The sequence below is a fragment of the Amia ocellicauda genome, chromosome 7 (assembly GCF_036373705.1).
Source record: "Amia ocellicauda isolate fAmiCal2 chromosome 7, fAmiCal2.hap1, whole genome shotgun sequence".
NCBI classification, from domain to species: domain Eukaryota; kingdom Metazoa; phylum Chordata; class Actinopteri; order Amiiformes; family Amiidae; genus Amia; species Amia ocellicauda.
In genome coordinates this window covers 47,127,911-47,148,668 of record NC_089856.1, presented here as the reverse complement: position 1 = coordinate 47,148,668, position 20,758 = coordinate 47,127,911, and the positions used below count along the sequence as shown (strand labels likewise).

General features: G+C 43.7%; 2 protein-coding genes across 6 annotated transcripts in view; both read right to left on the bottom strand.

The window, feature by feature from the left end:
• Positions 1 to 8,346: 8,346 nt before the first annotated feature.
• On the bottom strand, positions 8,347 to 16,567 carry LOC136753705 (scavenger receptor cysteine-rich type 1 protein M130). Its single transcript, XM_066710037.1, has 7 exons — positions 15,963 to 16,567; positions 15,738 to 15,776; positions 14,127 to 14,441; positions 10,323 to 10,589; positions 10,096 to 10,230; positions 9,258 to 9,336; positions 8,347 to 9,009 (listed from the first exon to the last, which is right to left on the bottom strand). Exons 1-6 carry the CDS (start codon positions 16,009 to 16,011, stop codon positions 9,299 to 9,301), a joined length of 843 nt encoding a protein of 280 aa, XP_066566134.1. The 5' UTR covers positions 16,012 to 16,567; the 3' UTR covers positions 8,347 to 9,009; positions 9,258 to 9,298.
• Positions 16,568 to 16,684: 117 nt separating this feature from the next.
• Positions 16,685 to 20,758, bottom strand: part of LOC136753701 (low affinity immunoglobulin gamma Fc region receptor II-b) — an 8,275-nt gene continuing 4,201 nt past the window's right edge. For 4 of the 5 annotated variants that reach the window (XM_066710028.1, XM_066710025.1, XM_066710027.1 and 1 more), the window contains exons 5-9: positions 20,654 to 20,758; positions 20,085 to 20,399; positions 19,701 to 19,835; positions 19,439 to 19,513; positions 17,105 to 18,955 (exon numbers count right to left, since the gene is read on the bottom strand). The exon at positions 20,654 to 20,758 is cut by the window's right edge. In XM_066710028.1, the coding sequence (XP_066566125.1) occupies positions 19,476 to 19,513; positions 19,701 to 19,835; positions 20,085 to 20,399; positions 20,654 to 20,758 (593 nt within the window). In that variant the 3' untranslated portion in view covers positions 17,105 to 18,955; positions 19,439 to 19,475. Of the gene's footprint in view, positions 17,004 to 17,104; positions 18,956 to 19,438; positions 19,514 to 19,700; positions 19,836 to 20,084; positions 20,400 to 20,653 lie in introns of those variants that run through there. The other variant, XM_066710026.1, reaches the window with a different exon arrangement.

Sequence of the window (20,758 nt, the reverse complement as noted above, 5' to 3'; positions counted from 1 at the left end):
GTTTTGAGGTTTCCCAACTGGGAAAAGGTTTTCCCACACTGGGGGCAGCGATGGGGTGCCTGGCCAGTGTGGATGCTCTCGTGTCGGGTCAGGTTCTGCTTCTGGGTGAAGCGCTTTCCGCAGACAGCACAGGGGTAAGGCCTCTCGCCGGTGTGTGTACGCTCGTGGGTTCTGAGGTTCTGAGCGGCCCGGAATGATCGGCCACACAGGAGACACACGAATGGGCCACCTCGTCTCAGACCCTCATCTTGGCCCTGGAGGATGGGCAAGCCACCCTCCGACATGGGATCCCCCTCCCTGGCCGACAGGGTCAACGACTCGAGGTCCTGGGGCCTCCACGGTGGGGTGCCCATGGGCGTCTGGGTTTGGGTTTGGGTCGGGAGCGTATTCTCTGGTCCCGGTACGACAGCTGGTTTAGACCCCATGGACGAGAGAAGAGGAGGGGGGGGGAGAGAATGGTTACAGAAGACTTGAGTTTAGTCATAGGTATTCTAGTGGGAGACAATGGGGTTGGAGTGAAAACCAGCAGAACCAGTGGCCATCTAGACCCAAGCTCTAGGAACCAGGGATCTAGAGCAGCATTCTTGAAATCCAGGTCTAGAGATTCAAAATCCTTCACAATATACAGGTATCCTTAAACCATCCTTTGCGTATGGCCTAATAAATTAAATTGCTTCAGTTAAGTGAATAATCATCTTCAATTAACCAATGAAGACCTCAGTTGGAATGAAAGCCCCAGACTGTCAAGGCCCTTGAGGCTCTGGATTCAAAGAACACTACTCTAGACGCACAAAACCATTGTAGCGTTTCGATTTATTCCACTTGGAAACCCGAAACAAACTCCAGCACCTGGACAAACATCCACGGGAACTCTGCCCTGCTAAGGAATCCCAGGTATGGATGAAAAAAGCCTTCGGTGCAGGAGGAACTAAATGAGATTCACACATGGTGACACATATCTAACTACGGGGATTGATATTGTTTTCACCAGCTGCCTGAATAGCCTCATCAAAACACAATGAGACTTCTTAACTTCAGTGCGTTCAGTACGGGCAGGGGGTTCAGTACTCTCTGGGGGTTGACAGTCTCTTGTATGTTTTGTTCCTACACAAACCTGATGCTGGAACACAAATGGGTAAGAAGGGCCTTTTCAAATGCCTGTGCTTTAAAATTATTCACTCAGTTTCTTTTCTTTTTTTAAATATTATTATTTATAGCCGCCTGGAAAGAGGATCAGAGTGTACCTTGGGATGTGCAATGGAAACAAAGTGAGCTCTGAAGCTCTCATTTCAATTCATGACATCCACAATGACCGCCAGGTTTTCTTTCTTTGTTCTTACTTCCCTGTAGATCAAGATCTCCTATTCCCTTCTTGCAACTCAGTTCCACAGAGTGAGGCCACAGCCCTTGGAAATGAAGATAACAGTCTGGGTAGCCCTGTTAGTTATGATAACACCGGGGTCCTGGGATCAATTGGCTCCCATATACTTATCAATTATGGCCAATTCCCCACCCTCCTAGAGATGGTAGACTGCCACTCAGCAGTGGATCAAAGTCAAATTGGCGATCATAAAAAGTTGACAATGACAAGAGGTCTCACTGAGCAGCATTGGTTGATAACCAGCTTTAAATCTGATACTAGAATTTCAACGAGGAGTTTCTTGAAAAAACTCTAAACCTTCATGGAATCCTTCAAAGCTAAATCAACCATGGGATGAAAGAAGGGCTTCCTCACTCTCTGGACCTCATTCACAAATTTGTCCTGAATCCAGTCCAAGAAGGCAGAACAGAGCATCAGAAACGTTCCCAGGGCTTCTTCTGTACTCTGGGAATCCGATTTGTTGGCCAAAGTCGTGTGGATGTATCCCAAGGGGCTGGAGCATTCACAATGCCACACTTGAGGGACAAGGGAAAGGATTTCTTTAGATCCCATCGGGTGTTGCCCATCTTATTCTGGACCACTTTGCGGTACTCTGTGCTACAGCTCTATCATGTACTCAGCCACTTTGGCGTGGAGAAATTCTGTGGCAGGGAAACAAGGAAGAGTGGGTTTTATTAGTTAACAGTTAGTTTCCTTTCTTAAAACCATTTTAAAAAATGCAAATCAGTAAAAGTAATATATTTACCAAATATATAACCGAAGCCACCAATACACTTTTAGATGCAGGGGGTTAAAAAAAAATCCAGGTTCCTCACCTTAGATGGCCTCTTGCTTGAGGGGAGCCATGGTCTTGATTTGACTCCCTCTGCTTTGGCCAGCTCCTCCTTGGTAAAGACCAGGCCTGGGAATTTGTGTGTGGGGGAGATAACAGATCCTCTCTGTTATACTGCACAGCTCCCTCAAGGGGCCAGGTTTGAACAGGATGCGTGAGAAGTGGTGCGTGTCTGGAAGCAAAGGCACCTTCATCTGTGACAGAGGAGACAAAGAGGGAGCAGCCTTGAGGATCTGCACGGTCTACCCCCACCGCATTCTCACTTCCACCCAACTGCCATCTCTTTGTTGGTAAAAAGATGTACTTAGGAGTATTTCATTACTAGGAGTATTAATGCTAACTCCTCTAGGTTTTTTAACTCTCGTTCGGTTACTTCTGATTGGCTAAGTGTGGAGTACATGTGATGTCACTTTCAGCAGGTAACCGTTACTGCTTCTGTACTACTGGTGATCATGCCTATTGCATCTTGTACTTGACCGTAATCACTTTATTGTAGATTGTATTTATTTTGCAATTTTGTAATGTTTTCAATAAAGGATATATATTGGGAAAAATCAGCTCTGGGTAAGGATATCTGCTACGATACAAATAACAATAATAATAATGATAATACTATAACACAGCTGTCTTACCTCACTGAAGCCAGGAGATGGCCGGGGGCCCCACAGACTGTTCCAGGAGTTTGGGCAAGGTGGGAAATGGGGGGGGGGGGAATGCTTCCTTTGGGCTGTGAAGGCCAGGAACGGCTTCAAAAACCTCTCCACCAGCTTCAACTCCGAGCTGGACCCCATTTATTGTTTTGTTTCTTTAATCACTCACAGCAACTTGCAACTTGGCATCTCTACCCTCCATTTTGGCATTGCTTTTTTGCTTGGTTCGGTTTGGTTTGGTTTTGGGAACGATCACGTCCATTTCCTTGGAATTTCCCCCCTCTTCGATGATGCTCAGGTCCTTCCAGACAGGGAAAAAACGGGGATCAACATCATCAACACCGTCTGTGTGTGTGCGTTTGTGTTTCTATTTTCTCATCGATAGAGCAGACAAGACCACTTGTGGGAACGCATCAGGCTTGTGTAGGCTCAGAACAGACATGCACCACCTCCATTTCCCAGGCCTGCGCTGAATGGACCTGGAGAGTGAGATGTTAGTTTCCAAGCAAGACACATACCAACCACGTTTAACCCTCCTACTAGCTGCAATATAGGGATACAGTATACAAAATAACAGAATTCCTCATCCAGACAAGGCCAGGAAGCAGAATGAAAAAAGGCTAAGAAAATACTTGGGTGGATAATGGAATTAAAATCAGGGTCACATCAAAATGATACAAAGTGTTAGGCCCAGTGTGGAAAGAAAAAGGATTAAATGGGAACACAATGCAGCTCTTTGAAAACCCTGAAGGGCCCGAGAAAGTCAATCCAGAGAACAATATCCAGATCACGATGGATAGTGAGATTATTCTGAACTGGATACAGGAAACAGTTCTTTAAACAGAGAGTGCTGGAGGGCTGGAACAAACTCCACATCCGGTTGTCACACCTGGACGGAAATGTGATGTGGTGCGCCAGGACACTTTTCAGAAGCAGGTAACTCCAGCAGTACCCATCAGCAAACACACAGATTCTGAACCCCTATATTGCCACGGTGTCCGCAAAACCCAGAATAAGGAGAAAAGGCTTAACAGACTCACTGAAATCTTCCACAAAATCAGAAAATACAGGAAATACGTAGCTCTTAACTTACTGGATAAACTGCTCCCAGAAGCCATTGTGTCCCCATCGTCCAGGAGCCTCCCTTTGGAAATGTACACCCTTTCAAAATCTGTGTGTGCCCCAGTTCTCTCCACAGCTGCCCCTTTTTCAACCTCTCGTTTTAAGGGGTCTGGGGGCTGTGGTGGTACTTCAACAGCATTCACAAAGCCCAGTTCAGAAGCCTCCTCCTTCACAGGCCCATGTTCCAGTCCAGCATTGGAGTTCTGCCTGCAGACATCCCGGACAGCCCTGCAAGGACCCCAGGACTCAGACGGCAAGGGGTGGCCCGGCTCCCCAGACCTGAAGAGACCCCGATCCGGCACATTCTCTCTCTGAACATGCTTCTCATCAGGGCCTATGTAGTGGGAGAGGAAGACAGACTGGTTTATCAATAGACTTGGTGCTCCTAACTGCAATGAGACAGCGGGGAATTTGGCTTTGAAATAGACCAGGTGTTGCCACTAAATCAGTAACAAATGGATAACAATGGAGAGAGAGATAAATTTAATTTCTTTATTGCTACAGTTTAAGATAACTATGTATGGACAATACATTGGTAACAAACACATGCAGTTAACAAGTCTAGTTACACATGTGCATTGAATGCTGCTTCATTGCAATGGGTTGCAATACTGGACTTGTCAGATATATTAACTGGTTAATACAGTGCATCCGGAAAGTATTCACAGTGCTTCACTTTTTCCACATTTTGTTATGTTACAGCCTTATTCCAAAATGGATTAAATTCATTATTTTCCTCAGAATTCTACAAACAATACCCCATAATGAACATGAAAGAAGTTTGTTTGAAATCTTTGCAAATGTATTAAATATAAAAAATAAAAAAAGCACATAAGTACATAAGTATTCACAGCCTTTGCTCAATACTTTGTTGAAGCACCTTTGGCACCAATGACAGCCTCAAGTCTTTTTGAGTATGATGCTATAAGCTTGGCACACCTATTTTTGGGCAGTTTCTCCCATTCTTCTTTGCAGGACCTCTCAAGCTCCATCAGGTTGGATGGGGAGTGTCGGTGCACAGCCATTTTCAGATCTCTCCAGAGATGTTCCATCGGGTTCAAGTCTGGGCTCTGGCTGGGCCACTGAAGGACATTCACAGAGTTGTCCTGTAGCCACTCCTTTGTTATCTTGGCTGTGTGCTTAGGGTAGTTGTCCTGTTGGAAGATTAACCTTTGCCCTAGTCTGAGGTCCAGAGAGCTCTGGAGCAGGTTTTCATCAAGGATGTCTCTGTACATTGCTGCATTCATCTTTCCCTCCATCCTGACTAGTCTCCCAGTTCCTGCCGCTGAAAAACATCCCCACAGCATGATGCTGCCACCACCATGCTTCACTGTAGGGATGGTATTGCCAGGTGATGAGCGGTGCCTGGTTTCCTCCAGACATGACACTTGCCATTCAGGCCAAAGAGTTCCATCTTTGTTTCTCATGGTCTGAGAGTCCTTCAGGTGCCTTTTGGCAAACTCCAGGCGGGCTGTCATGTGCCTTTTACTGAGGAGTCGCTTTCGTCTGGCTACTCTACCATACAGGCCTGATTGGTGGAGTGCTGCAGAGATGGTTGTTCTTCTGGAAGGTTCTCCTCTCTCCACAGAGACACGCTGGATCTCTGTCAGCGCGACCATCGGGTTCTTGGTCACCTCCCTGACTAAGGCCCTTCTCCCCCGATCGCTCAGCTTGGCCGGGCGGCCAGATCTAGGAAGAGTCCTGGTGGTTTCAAACTTCTTCCATTTACGGATGATGGAGGCCACTGTGCTCATTGGGACCTTCAATGCTGCAGAACAGAGTACAGACTGTTGCATCATTTGCACTTTAAACTGCAGCTATTAATTGATGATATTGGTCTTGCCAGGCTGTTGTGGCTGCCAGCCTGTTACTCATCCAGTGGCAACATCGAAGACCAGGTCTGGTCCAGGGCGGACTGAAAACAGTATGCAGAATCCCAGCAGGAGTAAACTGAAGAAGTAGTGTATAATTTCCTTTCTTTTATATTCTTCATTGATCTTGTTATGCTTTATTGTGAGAGCATTAAAGTGATCACATACAGTGCCTTAAGAAAGTCTCCACCCCCTTTCACCTTTTGTGCCAGTTATTCACGCCATCATCACTCCCCAAGGAACTGACAGAGTTTCAAAAGTTTTGTTAAGACAAATGGTAAAATATGGCCAAATCCAGGTGGATGAAGTAAGCTGGTAGAGATCGATCCCAACAGACTCACAGCTGTAATGGCTGACAATGGTGCTTCCATCAAGTATTAACTCAGGGGGGTGGAGACTTATGCAGTTATATTTCAGTTTTGTATTTTTAATATACATTTCACAATACAAAAAATTCCCTTTAAGGTGTAGAATATAGTGAGTTATTAAATGGAAAAATCCTTATTTAAATGCATACAACTCTGAGGCACTAACAAAATGTGAAAAAAGTTAACAGGGGTTTAGATTTTCTATAGGCACTGTACACTCACAGCTAACAAGCAAAAAGTACAAAGTGCATTGCATTGTCATTTATCCAGGAAGAAAATAAAGCATTCGGGTATATACTGTATACTGTATAAACTGTATATATACACACTTTGTTGTGTTTTCTGACACAATATGCAATCCAGAAATGAAAGGAATAAATACTCATTCCACTACCCCAAAGTTGTGTGTGTTATATAAATAAACATAAAATAAAGCGATTTTCACTAGCAGATCTCACAACAACACGTCTACTGCCGGTCTGTGTTGCTCACACTAAAAAGAACAGGAACAACTTACACTTGAATGTGCTTCTTTCGTTCCTCTCTGGCTCTTCCTCGGCAGACTCGTAATGGCGCACGCCGTAAAGCCCCTGGCCAGTGGACAGCGCCGTGCCGGCCGCCAGGGAGGACTGTCCAGCGGAGTGACCACTGTCCGTCTGGCTCTGGGAGACGCGTGGAGGCGCCCTGTCGTGCCCGTCTGCTGCGGGGCATCCCACATCCAGCCCCCGGGTCTGCCGGCACCCTGCCCGGTCGGGGTTGGACCTGGGGCTGCTCATTCCGTCCCGCAGCGCTGAGAGCCCGCTCTCCGTCAGCCCCAGCCGCAGCCCCAAGCTCTGCAGCTCCTTCTCCCGGGTCTCGATGCGCACCTGCAGGGCGGCGCACCGTTTCTCCACCAGCTCCGCCACCCGGGTCATGGCCGCCTCCACGGCCGCCTGGACGGCGCGGTCCACGGCAGCAGCCAGCTCGCAGTGCCGGGAGCAGGAGTCGCCAGCGCCGCCGCCGCTGCAGAGCTGGTCCTCGCAAAGGAGCGTTTCCACCGCCGCTCCCGCATCCTCCTCCACGGGCTCCCACTTGGCACCCGCGCAGCCGGGTCTCCCTCTGTCGCTTGCCGGGGGCTCCGGGACACATCCCGCGCCTGTCCTGCCGTTCATAGCGGCCTTGTCTGTCACTTTTCCGCTAACAGAGAACAAGAGTGACGTTTCCAGAACAAGAGCACTTCCTCAAATATATTCGCACCCTCACCTGCCACAGCACCGCCATCCAAACAAGTGGCCACATGCACTAGGACTAAATAAAAGCCTTTGGGTCAGAGTTGCAAATAATGGCATTTGTTAATTAGCTACGCGATGCTTGCTTTCTGTGCACTGCCATAGAGAAACGACATCGAAACGCGCCCATAGTGTTTCCTGGCAGTGAATCCAGTATTACTGAAGGCAGTGACATCCATATTTAAATCAATATTAATGAGCCCGACTCCACTATGTCCGATCACACCTCAGAAAAACAGTGTCAGAAATTAGGGTCCCATCCTCGTTCACAGAGGGTCCACTGTGCATTTCTATTGTCGTGTTGGTTTAGCGCAATGTCCGCAGATCTGCGCAGCTCCCCCAATGGGATCGGTGGGAATCTCCAGATCTGCGCTCAACTAGTCCAGATAGTAGTTGTTCTTCTCCGGCAGAGGGGCTATGATTTCAGCAGTCTGCTTTATTGGGTTGAGCGCCCCCATGCTACACCTCCACACTGCTACATCTATGGCCTGGGTTTATAGTAGACTAGGACAGATGTTCCCAAACTGTGGTCCGCAAAGGGGTCCCTGGGCCAAAAAGTTTGGGAACCCCTGGACTAGGAGCCGGATTCAATCAAGACTTAAAACACAAATTTGTAGCCGACGTTATATTTATAAGAAAGAAGAAGCATCGGTTAAAAATAAATAAAAAAAATAGATAATCTACAGATACGTAGTTTTCTATCAGCGGTTAGGTCAAAGTTTAGTTTTAATACAACCATATAGATTACCTTACATGTTTCAAAATAATTAACGCGTTCATACATATTGTTTCATGTCTTTAAGATCGTCCTGCTTTCTAACCTACATAATTACCAAACTGTGCTTGATGAATAATAACAATAATCAAGAACACTTTAATGCAAATATTTCAAACCTTGTTCAGGTAATTCATATAAAAGGCAGATTTCCTGTTAATGTGCAGATTCAAATATATAGAAGATATGCAGTACATGTTGTTTTGCTTGACGATGTGATGCTTTATTATCACACATACATGGAATTGGTCTTAACGTGCAAATAATAAATAGAAAACAAACAAATAAAAAAATCATAAAACACTTAACATTCATTTCTATCACGGCAGATAGTGGGCATTGTTTATATATTAAATGGTTCAGATAAATAATAATCATATCAACATACAGACTCATATATAGTATTGAAATACCATAAGACACACATTTAAACAAAGCAAATAGTACATTTTGGGAACTCACTTTGTCTCAGAATAGTACTTCATCAGAAGAATGAGGTAGACACCATCTTCTAACATTAGGATTTTAAAAAAATCTCTGGCTCTTCAAAAGATTTCACATATCTGCTCTCCTTTCATTGGTCACTGTATCGAGCATGAGCAGCTGTTAGCCTTGATTGCTGGAAGACTCAAATACCTACTCAGTGCCATCTTCGCCATCGTTTATCTGACACAAAACATTGATTCAGTAACTAAGCTCATCTCACAGAGGTCTTCTGTACTCAACTGGAGTAGACTAAAGCCTTAATGGGGGAGGAAAAAAGTTGACAGTTATGCAATTAAATGACTCATTAATGTATAATAATAATAATGTTATAATAATATGTGAAATGCACAACAAACGAGATCATACGATACCAAAGAAATACCAATACAACTTTCTTATATAACAGAGCATTACAAAAAATGTAATAATTCAAAATGCACAATAGAAAACAACATGGTCAATTTTGTTTCAAGCGCACCCTTCTATGTCTTCCCAGATTCTTACCTTACTTTTAAAATGTGTATTCCTCTGTAAACATTGTCCGCTTAGGTTAGCGGTATGTCTGTATAAATGTTGGTCTCACCTAGAATGAAGTTCAAACAAATAATTAGCCTAAAAATTTGACCCCCCCCCCCCCCCGCTTCATTTCATTGTCCCGCTCTACCAGGAATATACTCTCCCATAATGTTTTAAATTAGAATTGTCACCTATACTATAGTCAATTGTAAATATTACACTCTAATGCAAGATTGTGTACAATATAGTATATTATATGCATAGTTATGTCATTATGTGTGCTGTTATATAAACAGACCTGCAGACATATTTTATAATTTAATTACATAATAGTTACCTAAATTGTAACTCTGTTTTACCACCTACACTGTAAATGCACACACTGTAAGAAAATAAGTAATTACTCACTGGTTGAGTAACACCCACAAATACCCCACATAATTGAAAAAGACATTCCATATTTACGCCAAGAATATTGTAGCGATCTGGAACTGGGTGTGTGGGGACTGGTGAGTTTCTGTCTGTCAGTTCTGTGTGTTGGGGGGACAGATCATTTGGGGATCTGATGTTAGTTAGAGGGAAATACTGAGTTCTGGGGTCAAGGCTTAGGTCAGCGTGGAAATATGGGGGGTACAGTGATTGGGGGAGCTGGTCATTCGCTACGAAGGCATACATAGGGGTTCCCGCGAGTCGAAATCAATTTGGAGTGGGTTTATTGAGCAACTGCCTGCTAAAAGCTGCCTGAAATAATGCTGTAGCTTAAATCCCAGACTTTGTGCTGGTGAATCCACATAGCAAAAGGGCCAAAATGCTACAATATACTTACACGCTCGGTCAGCCCTCTCCAGTTGATGGGTTTTCGACTGTTTCTTGAACGTCCAAAAGGCGACGCCAGCGACTGCTGCCACAAAACCACAGCCTAGCACCACCCACCGGGTGATTTTCGACCAGTCCACAGGCACTGGACAGGAGACAGAGCAGAACCCCCTGATCGCATCTTCAACAAACTGTTTTCATAATACCTGACACCCAAACTCTCTCTCAAGGGTCTACCTGTGACGACGTCACTCTCTGGGGACAGGAGCCAGCGGTTCATCAGGATGTAGTCGTAGCGGCACGAGTAGTTCTTGGCGGGTGGGACGAAGAAGGTGGCTGAGCCGTTGTGTGTGATCACTGTCTGGGTCCAGCTGTTCTCCACCTTCAGCTGGAAGGAAGCGACCCCGAGCTGCGACTCAGTGGAGCAGGTGACGGCAAACCTGTGCTCTCTTTTCACCTCATCTGTAACTACGCTGATGGAGATGCTGGGCTTCTGGAGGATGGCTGTGGGGGGAAAAAAATGAAAACATCTAGGCAGGTCTCTCTCTCCAGTAGAGATGTACCGAATGTTCGGCAACCAAAATTATTCGGCCGAAAATAGCAAAAAAAGCACTTTCGGTGTTCAGCCGAATAAGTGAACAGACCGAATAAATTTTACCCAACAATTATGTTTTTGATGACGCGATCAAATAGCAACCAGCTATTGCTGTTTATTTAATATTCGCTGTAACTCGAACGCACAGTTGTGTTTCCGATCGGAGAGCGGCAGTTTGAGTGTGGTTTGGACAGGAAAAGCCAATCATTTAGTCAAGTAGATTGTATAAATTAGCTAGATAAATAGGTCTTATACATTTTGCATTTCGCTGTTGTGACCGGAAAACATTGCCACAAGGACGCTACTGTAATGTAACGAAACCTGTCCTAGTAAGGTTGTGTTCTAACTGGATTTGACAGAGTAGCGTGTAGCTGCCACCACCTTTGGTTTACCGAGACGGTCCGGTCGAATAACCCTGGAAGCTAAAGGTAGTTATGTGAAGGGAGAGTGAAATGCCAAGAGGAAATATATAACAAAGTCTTTTTAATAACCAATTACATAAGCTGGGTACACAATGTACAATTTAGGCAAATAGAATAACAATCACAGTATCACTAAACAATCCATAAAAAGTCAATATCCATTAAATAGTTTCTCCCTCAAATCAGTCCTCATACATACAGCCAATTGTTATACTAAAACAGCAATTAACCTTCATAAAAAAATAAAAAAATAAACCATACAATAAACACCAATGTAAGTGAAAAGAAACCACAATATAAAAGTCAGATAAACCATACAATAAACAAACCAATATAAGTTACCACAATTCCAACAATAATTTCAACTATAAAAAACCAATACAAACTCTTCAATGTAAAGTCAAAATTCACAACAAACCAAAAACATGTTAATTGCGGTCTTAGATCAATTCATTGGAACATAGCCAATAGGATCCAGCACAATCCAATCAATCAATCACTTGGCCCTGTTACACAGATTGATTAATAGCAGTATGTTTAAGTCTAATCCACAAGTTAATACATTAGTTAAAGAAACTTATTATGGGCAAGGACTAGTATAAAACCAAGTTAAAACAATGAAAGCATTTGATCAATTACACATCTCCCGTGTGTCTTCTGAGCACTGCTTATATCCCCATCTGCTCCCGATATGACATCCTGTGATTGGTCGCAATGCTCAAGTCCAATTAGGGTTAATAAGAGCCAATTAAATCAGTGACAGAGCCGAGTGGCTCATCACAGTAAGGCATTTTCGTTGCAGCTCAAAGTGAATGAAAATGTATAAAAAATTTAAAAGAAAAACATATTGGTCGGTCAATTACAGCTGTAATTGCAAAATATTCCTTTATAAAACAAACAGTCACAACCTTTACGTATAGTTAATTTGAAATTGAGACAATAAAAAGTTGTGATAATGTCGGGACAATAATACAAGAGTCTGTTCTGATGAAGTGAGGTCCGAGGGGTGGGGGGGTGCTGATGGATTGAGGTCCAGGGGGGCCGGGGGGGGTGAAGTCAGGTCCGGGGAGGGGACTGGGTTGGGGGTACTGGTGAAGTGAGGGGAATGAGGGGAATTTACAATGAGGAAAATAAGCCCCCCTTTCTTAGTTTTGCCCTGTTTCATATCATTTTCCCCCCATGGCTTCAATTTCTCCCCATAAATGGGGGTTTCCCCCCAATCTGGTAACCCTGGTTTGTTTACATTGTGTCTTTGCTGGCGTGCATTGTATTGACCAATGGAAAGTCTGTCATCATTCCTAGAGATTATATATATTTTACCCAACCACCGACCATGACTCTATGAATATGTAGCCAATCCAATGAAATCCTTTTAATGACATGCAGAAACCCACAGAAGGGAGTAGCACTGAAGAGGAAGAGGAGTATGAAGAGCAATAATGTGTCACCATATAAAACCCCTTCTCATTTGTTAGTGTGTCTATACAGATCCCCATTAGCTGCCATGTTATTTCGTATGTGATTGATTCATTTGAAAATGATGCTCTACTAGCAAGTGTTATAATTCAAAAGAATGCAATGTTCTGATCAAAGACCTTATAACACTTGCAAGTAGAAACTGTGTGGGGGCATGTTTTTCTATCCAGATCCTTTTCCCTCATTCACACCTATCTAGTCTGTACCGGTGTGCAATTATCTTTTGTTATAGTGATTGATTCATTACCTGAATAATTGCCACGTTTTAACATGTTCACCACACATTTTGCATCCTCAGTCAGTTATAGGCCTAATATAGGCTATTCAAGAAATGGGGGGGCTCAAAGATGGCCAAATAAAAATATTTTTATTTTACTAATTTATTTATTTTAAGTTATATTGTGCTTTGTTGGTATAATGTTTGTTGGAATGTTACAAAAATGTTCAGTGTTAAATAAATATTTTTAAATTGTAGTTTTGTAATTGATTTTGTCTTTGAAAAGCAAGACAAAATAGTAAAAAGCACATTTAGACTATTTAATTTATGCAATGGTGAAAAAATTGGCAAAATAAATGGAAAAAAATGCGAAAAACCACGTTCGCTATTCGGCCTTCGGCCAAGTGTTTCATTATATTCGGTTTCGGCTTCGGCCAAGAATTTTCATTTCAGTGCATCCCTACTCTCCAGTGAACCATGGTGCCATGACTGAAAACGCTGACAATCTTAGAGGTGTGTTACATAGTGTGATGGCCAAGGGGCTGTGGGGCTGTAACAAGACCGGGCTTCTGCTATCAGGAAAGGGGACTGACACATCGGGGGAAGAAAAGGTCAAGGCCATTGGTTTCCAGTCCTGGTCCCCAGGACACTGTTGGATTTCAGGGAGAGTCATGGCTTCTTCCTGTTGCTTTCTGTTACAACCGGGCTCCTCGGTACTACCCTGAACTCAAAATCTGACATACATTGGACAAGCAAGAAAGCATGTAATGTATTTGTTAATATAAATGACTAATCTGATGGGAAAAACCCAGACCGTCTGTGTCGAAACAGGCCTTCAATATCCAGTCCTAAGTGTCCCCTTTTCATAACGTTACACTTACAATACAATCTAATACAATACAATACAGATGTGTATATTGCCTTTAATCAGAATTCGACTGAAAGTACTTTACTTTACTTCAGATCAGACATCAAATGCCAGGCTGAACAAGGAGGCTGAGGCTTGATTACATACATAGACCCTCGGATACATTTAGGGAGAGAAATCCAGACAAAGAGGACCCTGACAGCTAAATGTTCTCAGTCTTACACAGAACTTTGTCAGAGTTTGGGACAAGCTATCCAGACAGCTCATGGAAGAAATCAGATACACCAGGATCCTCCAGGAAACAGCGTGATTAATTCCTTGGATCAAGTCATAATTGGTTATTGGCATCCAAATTAACTAGATAGGGGAATAGGCTTCCTCTTATTTAAAAAGCTTTCATATTTTTCAATAAATAACAATAAAAAAAAAACACTTAAATGAATGAATAAATACACACACTTACCTGCACACAGAACTCCAGCATCTTCCATGTGACTGCAGTCATGTTTCCCTATCTTCTGGTGTGCACATTGTGTCAGGGTGGATTCGGTGCCCTGACACCGTACCCCATCCAGCCAGATTCTCCCTTTGCCCTTTCCAAACTGGGCCTGGCCCAAAGCGTCCACGGCTCTTGGGCACCCCAGCTCTCTGCACACCACCTCAGCATTGGCCAGGGTCCAGCCATCGTCACACACTGTCCCCCACTGGTCATTGTAATAAACCTCCACTCTCCCAGAGCAGCGCGATTGCCCGTTGACCAATCTGATCTGTGCACCGTCTAGAGACAGAGAAACACGGCTTTCATGATCTGGGTATACCGCAAGAAGAAGAAAACAAGAAGAAGAATATACTTTGTTGATATGTGAGAGTCCAAAATTCCAAAATAGACTGGATAGGATCCTCGGATCACTTAGTTATTAATGGACACCAAACGAGCATGATGGGGCGAATGGCCTCCCCTCGATTGTCTTATGTTCTTATGTTCTTAGGAAAGTGATCAAAGTAATAGTAATATAATTAGTAGTAATACTAGTAGTTGTACAATTCAGGTTAGGAAGTAGCATGGTAGCAGGTATAAATTATAGTTTTGAAGAGTCCAAAATAATCCGAGAGAGAAATACAGGGTTAATAAAAGGAATTTATTAGGAGCGGCTGCAAGGAGATCATTCATGGGGCCATCCCACAGGACAATCTAACGAAGTAAGAAGTACATTTTTTATGTTGGCAGGACAAGCGATAACCAGAACCCCATGCTGTCGGTTCTTCATATGATGTATGAGTGTGAGTGTGTAATTTGTAACTGAATATGCAATTTGCTGATGAATATGCAAATTGGTAATGAACTGTCGCTGGTGATGAAAAGTGCCTGACGAAAAGACGGGATCCCTTATGACCCCACAACTGCTAGCTTACACTGGTTCTTATCAAACCCGGTTCTTCTGGGTAGCACAGAAAGCCAGTGACCAGTGAACATGCAGTTCTTCAGTTTATATGTTAATATATGCATAATACTCATTTTTATTATTATTAATAGTTGTAGTAGTAGTAGTAGTAGTAGTAGTAGTAGTAGTAGTAGTAGTAGTAGTTGTTGTTTTAGTATTACCACTACACCACTGGTCTGTGTGTATGTATTTGACAGTGTGTTTGTGTGTGTAGAGGCTATCAGACTTCCATCTCACCACAATACAGTGAACACAGTGGGTGATCACACAGTGGAGAGAGCCGCAAGAGTATATTTTACTTTATATCCCCTTTATAATATGCAAATACAAGCCCGATGCAAAAAAGACTAAGTGTGGTAGAAGCAACTTACAAGTGTCATAAGGGAGTAATAAATGTCCTACCGAACCAGGGGCCCAATGAGGTTGTGACATTTCTGTCACCTACAAGAGTAAATTGTGTGGTGCACTGTGGTAAAAATACAGGATGTGTAGCATGGCAAAGATGTGGAAAGGTATTACCATGGTACACATATGGTTAAATGTTTTAAAACCATGGGATAATCATTCGAAACTTTATTTATATCGCTGCCCTTTGTTAGTAAAGTGAATGCAGTCTGCCACTGAGTACTTACTAACGCCAAGGGTGACAGTCGAAGTGCTGAAGAAATCGCCTGCAAGGAAACAGAAAAGTTAAAGTAACTAAGCGTAGAAAAATGTCCCATCTAAACGCCAACATTGCATTGGATATAAAGCGTAATTGTTGTTATTAAACACATCCAGCGTTTGATCCACATCTAGGTACATATATCACCTAATGACCCCTGGTTTGAATGGAAAGAAAGATCAACAATACTCACACAGTGGGAGACACAGGAGAACCCAAAGCATCCTGATCCACCCGTTCATGCTCTACCCGCACCGGCAGGTGTGCACCAGCTGTTTACCTGCTAGTTTGTTCCACACCCCAACATCTCTCTGTGTAAGGGTGCTGCTGCTCACAGTTTCCTCATTTCCTTATGCACGGCTTCATTTGGGTTGACCTTGGGATTGTATTTTGATGTTTTACTACTGTCGACCCTATAGCTTTAGCAACAGATTCGGTGCTGTTATTGTTGCATTATTTTGTAGATGTCGGTGGCAGTCATATTTATGGAAGAGTAAAAAACTAAAATAAACATATATCCTGCCCAACCTAGCAAATAATTACGGTTAAAAACACAAAACACTGATATGCGCACTTTCTACAGAGCAGGAACTAACGCAGTTGTTTGGGATCGCAGTATATCGGTGTTAAGTATTGTATCCAAACTCAGTACTGTTGAAGGAAAGGCTTTTAAAAGACAATATCCTGACACGGCCTGGATCGGAGCACTTCAGTCCAGAGTTTCAGCGCTGCTTTCGCTTTCCGACAAGTTTATTAGGACAACACGTCTGAAAAATGCCTGTAGATTCCCCCGCAAACTATACTTCTTAATCAACAAAACATGAGCTATTCCTTAACTTGTCCACCACCACACCAAAGCAGTATTTGTAATTAAAGTGCAAATTAAATAGTCCGACCGCTGGTAGCCGAAAGCAGTCTGGTTTGCGCGACGCGGTTTTATTCATCCTCCTCCTCATCATCATCATCATTCAAATAAAATGACAGCGGATGTGATTCATAGTTCATAAAAACACATCCACAGGGGATTAAGTGTGCACTGTGAGTCTCTTCAAATGAACTGCACACTGCTGAGAGGAGGAGTGGTCAGTTCCCGTAAGGGGTTGTGTTATATAATTATTTAATCGGTATGAGCATAAATCATGAAAGACATCAAAACAACATTCACAACATATAAACACACTTTTACAGTATCGCTTGCTTGAATCTCACAGTTTTACTTTGAAGTCCAACTGCCCTATAAAAAAAAAGATTAAACTAATATTACTTTACATTTGAATCAACACATTTCAGACCAATGTTACAAGAGAAACACAAAAATCCATGAGAAATACTTCGTTACATTTAACATTAATAAAAATATATTTTATTTATGAAATTTCATTTATAGTGTATACAATATGCAGACAGGTGACAAATTAAAGGAAAAACCTGAATAAATGAGTGGAGGAACACTCCAAAGACATGTACTGCATGATACAATTAAGTAATTAACATCCTATCATGCTCTGTGGGAGGGGGGTCCAGAGGCTCTGTTATGCTGTGGGGGGCATTGTCCTGGCATGGTTTGGGTCCAATTCTCCCCTGTGAGGGAAGGGTCACTGCAAATCATGACAGAGTTATTTTGAGTGATCACCTTTATCCTATGGTGACACATTTCTCTCCTGATGGGAGTGTCTCTTCCAGGATGACAATGCCCCCATCCACAGGGCACGAGGGTCACTGCATGGTGTGATGAGTATGAAAATGATGCGACTCATATGCTCTGGCCTTCGCAGTCACCAGATCTCAGCCCAATTGAACACCTGTAGGAGATTGTGGACCGACGTGTTAGACTGCGCTCTCCACCACCATCATCAAAACCCCAAATGAGGGAATATCTTTTGGAAGAATGGTGTTCATCTCTCCAGTAGAGTCCAGAGACTTGTAGAATCTGTGCCAAGACCATTGAAGCTGTTCTGGCGGCTCGTGGTGCCCAACACCTTACTGAGACACTGTATGTGGGTTTTTCCTTTAATTTGTCACCCATCAGTATGTGTCCAGTTTTCTACAGGAAGCATCACCGGGGTTTAAACAAAAAGCAAATCAGATACACATGCAAATAGTGCAAATAAGGTAACAAAATACAGTAAAAAACTACGCAAAGTAGGCATTGATATCAACTTACAAAAGTGTAAATCAAGTGAATAAATATATTATTAGAAATACCTTGCCAAAGACAGTGTTTAAATAGTAATTCCTGTAACACCAGAAAGAGTGGTTGTGAGATTTATATGAGTCAGTCTAAAGTGGTTTGCAGTGCACAAAGGGTGAAAATACAACACTATCTTTTGAGAGAGAAAAAAAAATCTGATTCATACAACACATGAAATAAAAATGTCAAATGTCAATGTCAAAATAATTATCATACACCACGAGTGTCAAAACTGTGCTTTTGAATAATAATAAAAAACACAAAAAAATACAAATGTTTTGAATCTACATTTAACAATTCTACCTGATTGAGGAATTTAGATATCTGGGTGGGTAACCCAGACAGAAAACAAGTGTCAATTATGGATCCACTCATGAATAACTATTCACAGGACTGGATGTGGTATCTTGACCAGGCCCCTGGATCAATAAGCAGCCCAAAGATCTAAGGTGATCATTGGGCCTCACCTCGTCTATAGCTTCCTTATTTCCGTCCAGTCGATCACTTTTTTGGAAAGGTCACATTTCCCTCTGCAAATGGTTCCTGGAACGATTTACCGTTTACGGAGTACCTGTCTTTCAACGCTGATATATAGGATCCATCTGAAGCTAAGGGTTTACTGAAACATGCCAATTCTATCCCCCAAGGCCAGCACCGCAAACTCACTGCTCAAGTCAGTGCTCTGTGGAGGTTAGAAAATGGGTCCAAACGGGCTCCCCAGGTTTCACTAATCACTGTGCTTGAGGGCAGATTACCCTTTCATACTGGACTGGACTGAGGGTGCCTTTTGTTCCATGCCTGCTGCTGAAGGGTACAGTCTAGTTACTCTCCTCCGCCCACATCTCTGGGGATCAGCGTCTTTGTGTTGCATGAACAGAGTTCTTGTAGTCACACTCCCCTGCTCCCGTCCCTTTTTTATTATTAGTCTACGTTGCTCAGGTCCTGCTGTCTCTCTTGCCCTCCTCAATGGAGTTGTCGCCAAGTCTTCCTCTCACCTGGAAACAACGGGTGATAGCTTTCAATGGCAGACAGACAAGCAGCATTTAACAAATTAGTTTATTGGCAATGAATCTACAACTGGGCTCCCCATTACACACACACACACACACTACAAAGATATGTGCTGCTAAGCCACCCACATCTTCCCACTATGCGAGTCCCACAGTGCAAACAGCAGAGCTAGTGCATCATGGGCAGGACTCCCGCCGCTCTCACTGAGGATACTGTGGTGCTCACAAGCACACCGCTAAGACACAGGAGTTGCTGTTGTCCAACAACACAAACCTCACCCAGCAGGGTTACCCAACCCCGGTAGTACTTTGGCAATCACACCCTGCTTCCCCCCCAACGTACCCCAGTAGGGAATCCTGCTCACAGCGGGCCATGACACTGGCCACCGAACCAGCACTATCTTGATTACATGGCCCAACCAGAGGCTTAAACAGGTGCATCTACCTGGGGTTCTACACAGTTCTTACCTTGGTTTCCATATTGTGCCCATTCAGCACCGGCTGATTATATCAGTGGTAATTCGGTGTATGTGTTCTCTACACCTAGAAAGAAACAAGAGGTGGACAGTGATTAAATAACCGTAGGCTTCTCTAACGCTGAACGTTACATTGCCTGCACTGTCGGACTCTGAAAGCCCTCTCTGTTATTGTCCCGTGGATCTAGTGCAGTGTAATGAAACACAAGTGCATCACCGGGTCTGGGTCAGGCCAGGGGCAGGTCTGTACTCACAGGATCGGCTGGCTCTCTCCAGCTCGCGGGTTTTCTTCCTTTTCTTACACACCACCAGGGCAATAACCAACACAGCCAGGATGAAGATCACAGCTGAAGTCACCCAGCTGGCCACTATAGGGACCATCAGAGACTCTGGAATGAAAACAAAAGCATCGGTTCCCCTCCTTATTGTCGAATCCAAACCACAGCACACAGATTTTCTGGACATCAGGTTGTAAGTCCTCTGAGACCTGCCATCCTTCTCGCACTGCTCTCCGCCTGATTAAAAGCTGAAATAATACCGTTGGCCGTTCAGTCAATGGTTTGATGAGCTCAGTTGGAATGAAAAGCAGCAGAGATAGAAACTGCAAATGTTTGTTATCCTCCCCCACCACCCCTTACCTTTCACGGATATGGGCAACAGACGGCTTTCCCGGGAACAGAAGGTGCGCCCGGCCACTTGAGTCTCGTACAGGCAGGAGTAGTATCCTTCGTTGGTGGAGTCAGCCGAGGGGAAGGAGAAGGTGGCAGAGTGGTTGAGGGCTGAAGCCAACTGGCGGGTGGCTCCCTCTGATCGGATGACCTTGAGTTGAAAGGTGCCACCGGGGAACTGGGCAGCTGTGGAGCAGTTGATGGTAAAACTGTCCCCTCTGGTCACCTCTCCAACGGGGGAGTCGGGGGAGAGGCTGAAGGAGATGTCAGGCGTCTGAAGATCCACTGGAAAACAAATACACATACACACATTTATATATTTAATTTTTACACCAATGATTCTCACTCCTGTCCTTGAAAGCCACAGCACACGACTGGGTCTACTGGGTTCGATTGCATCTGAGCTCTCGATTGATGACCGGATAGAAACTGGGGCTGAAGTCTAGGTGTTGCGTCTAGGAATAGGTCACTGATTTTCTACATATTGCATTGAAAACAATGTCTCCTGTCTTCCCGATTCTACTGACATTTCCACTCACCCACAGTGATGGGGATGAAGTTGCTGAGAGCAGATGAGACGTTCACTCCGTTGATCTTCACTCGGTACAGACAGCTGTAGCCACCCTGGTGAGACGTGTCCACTC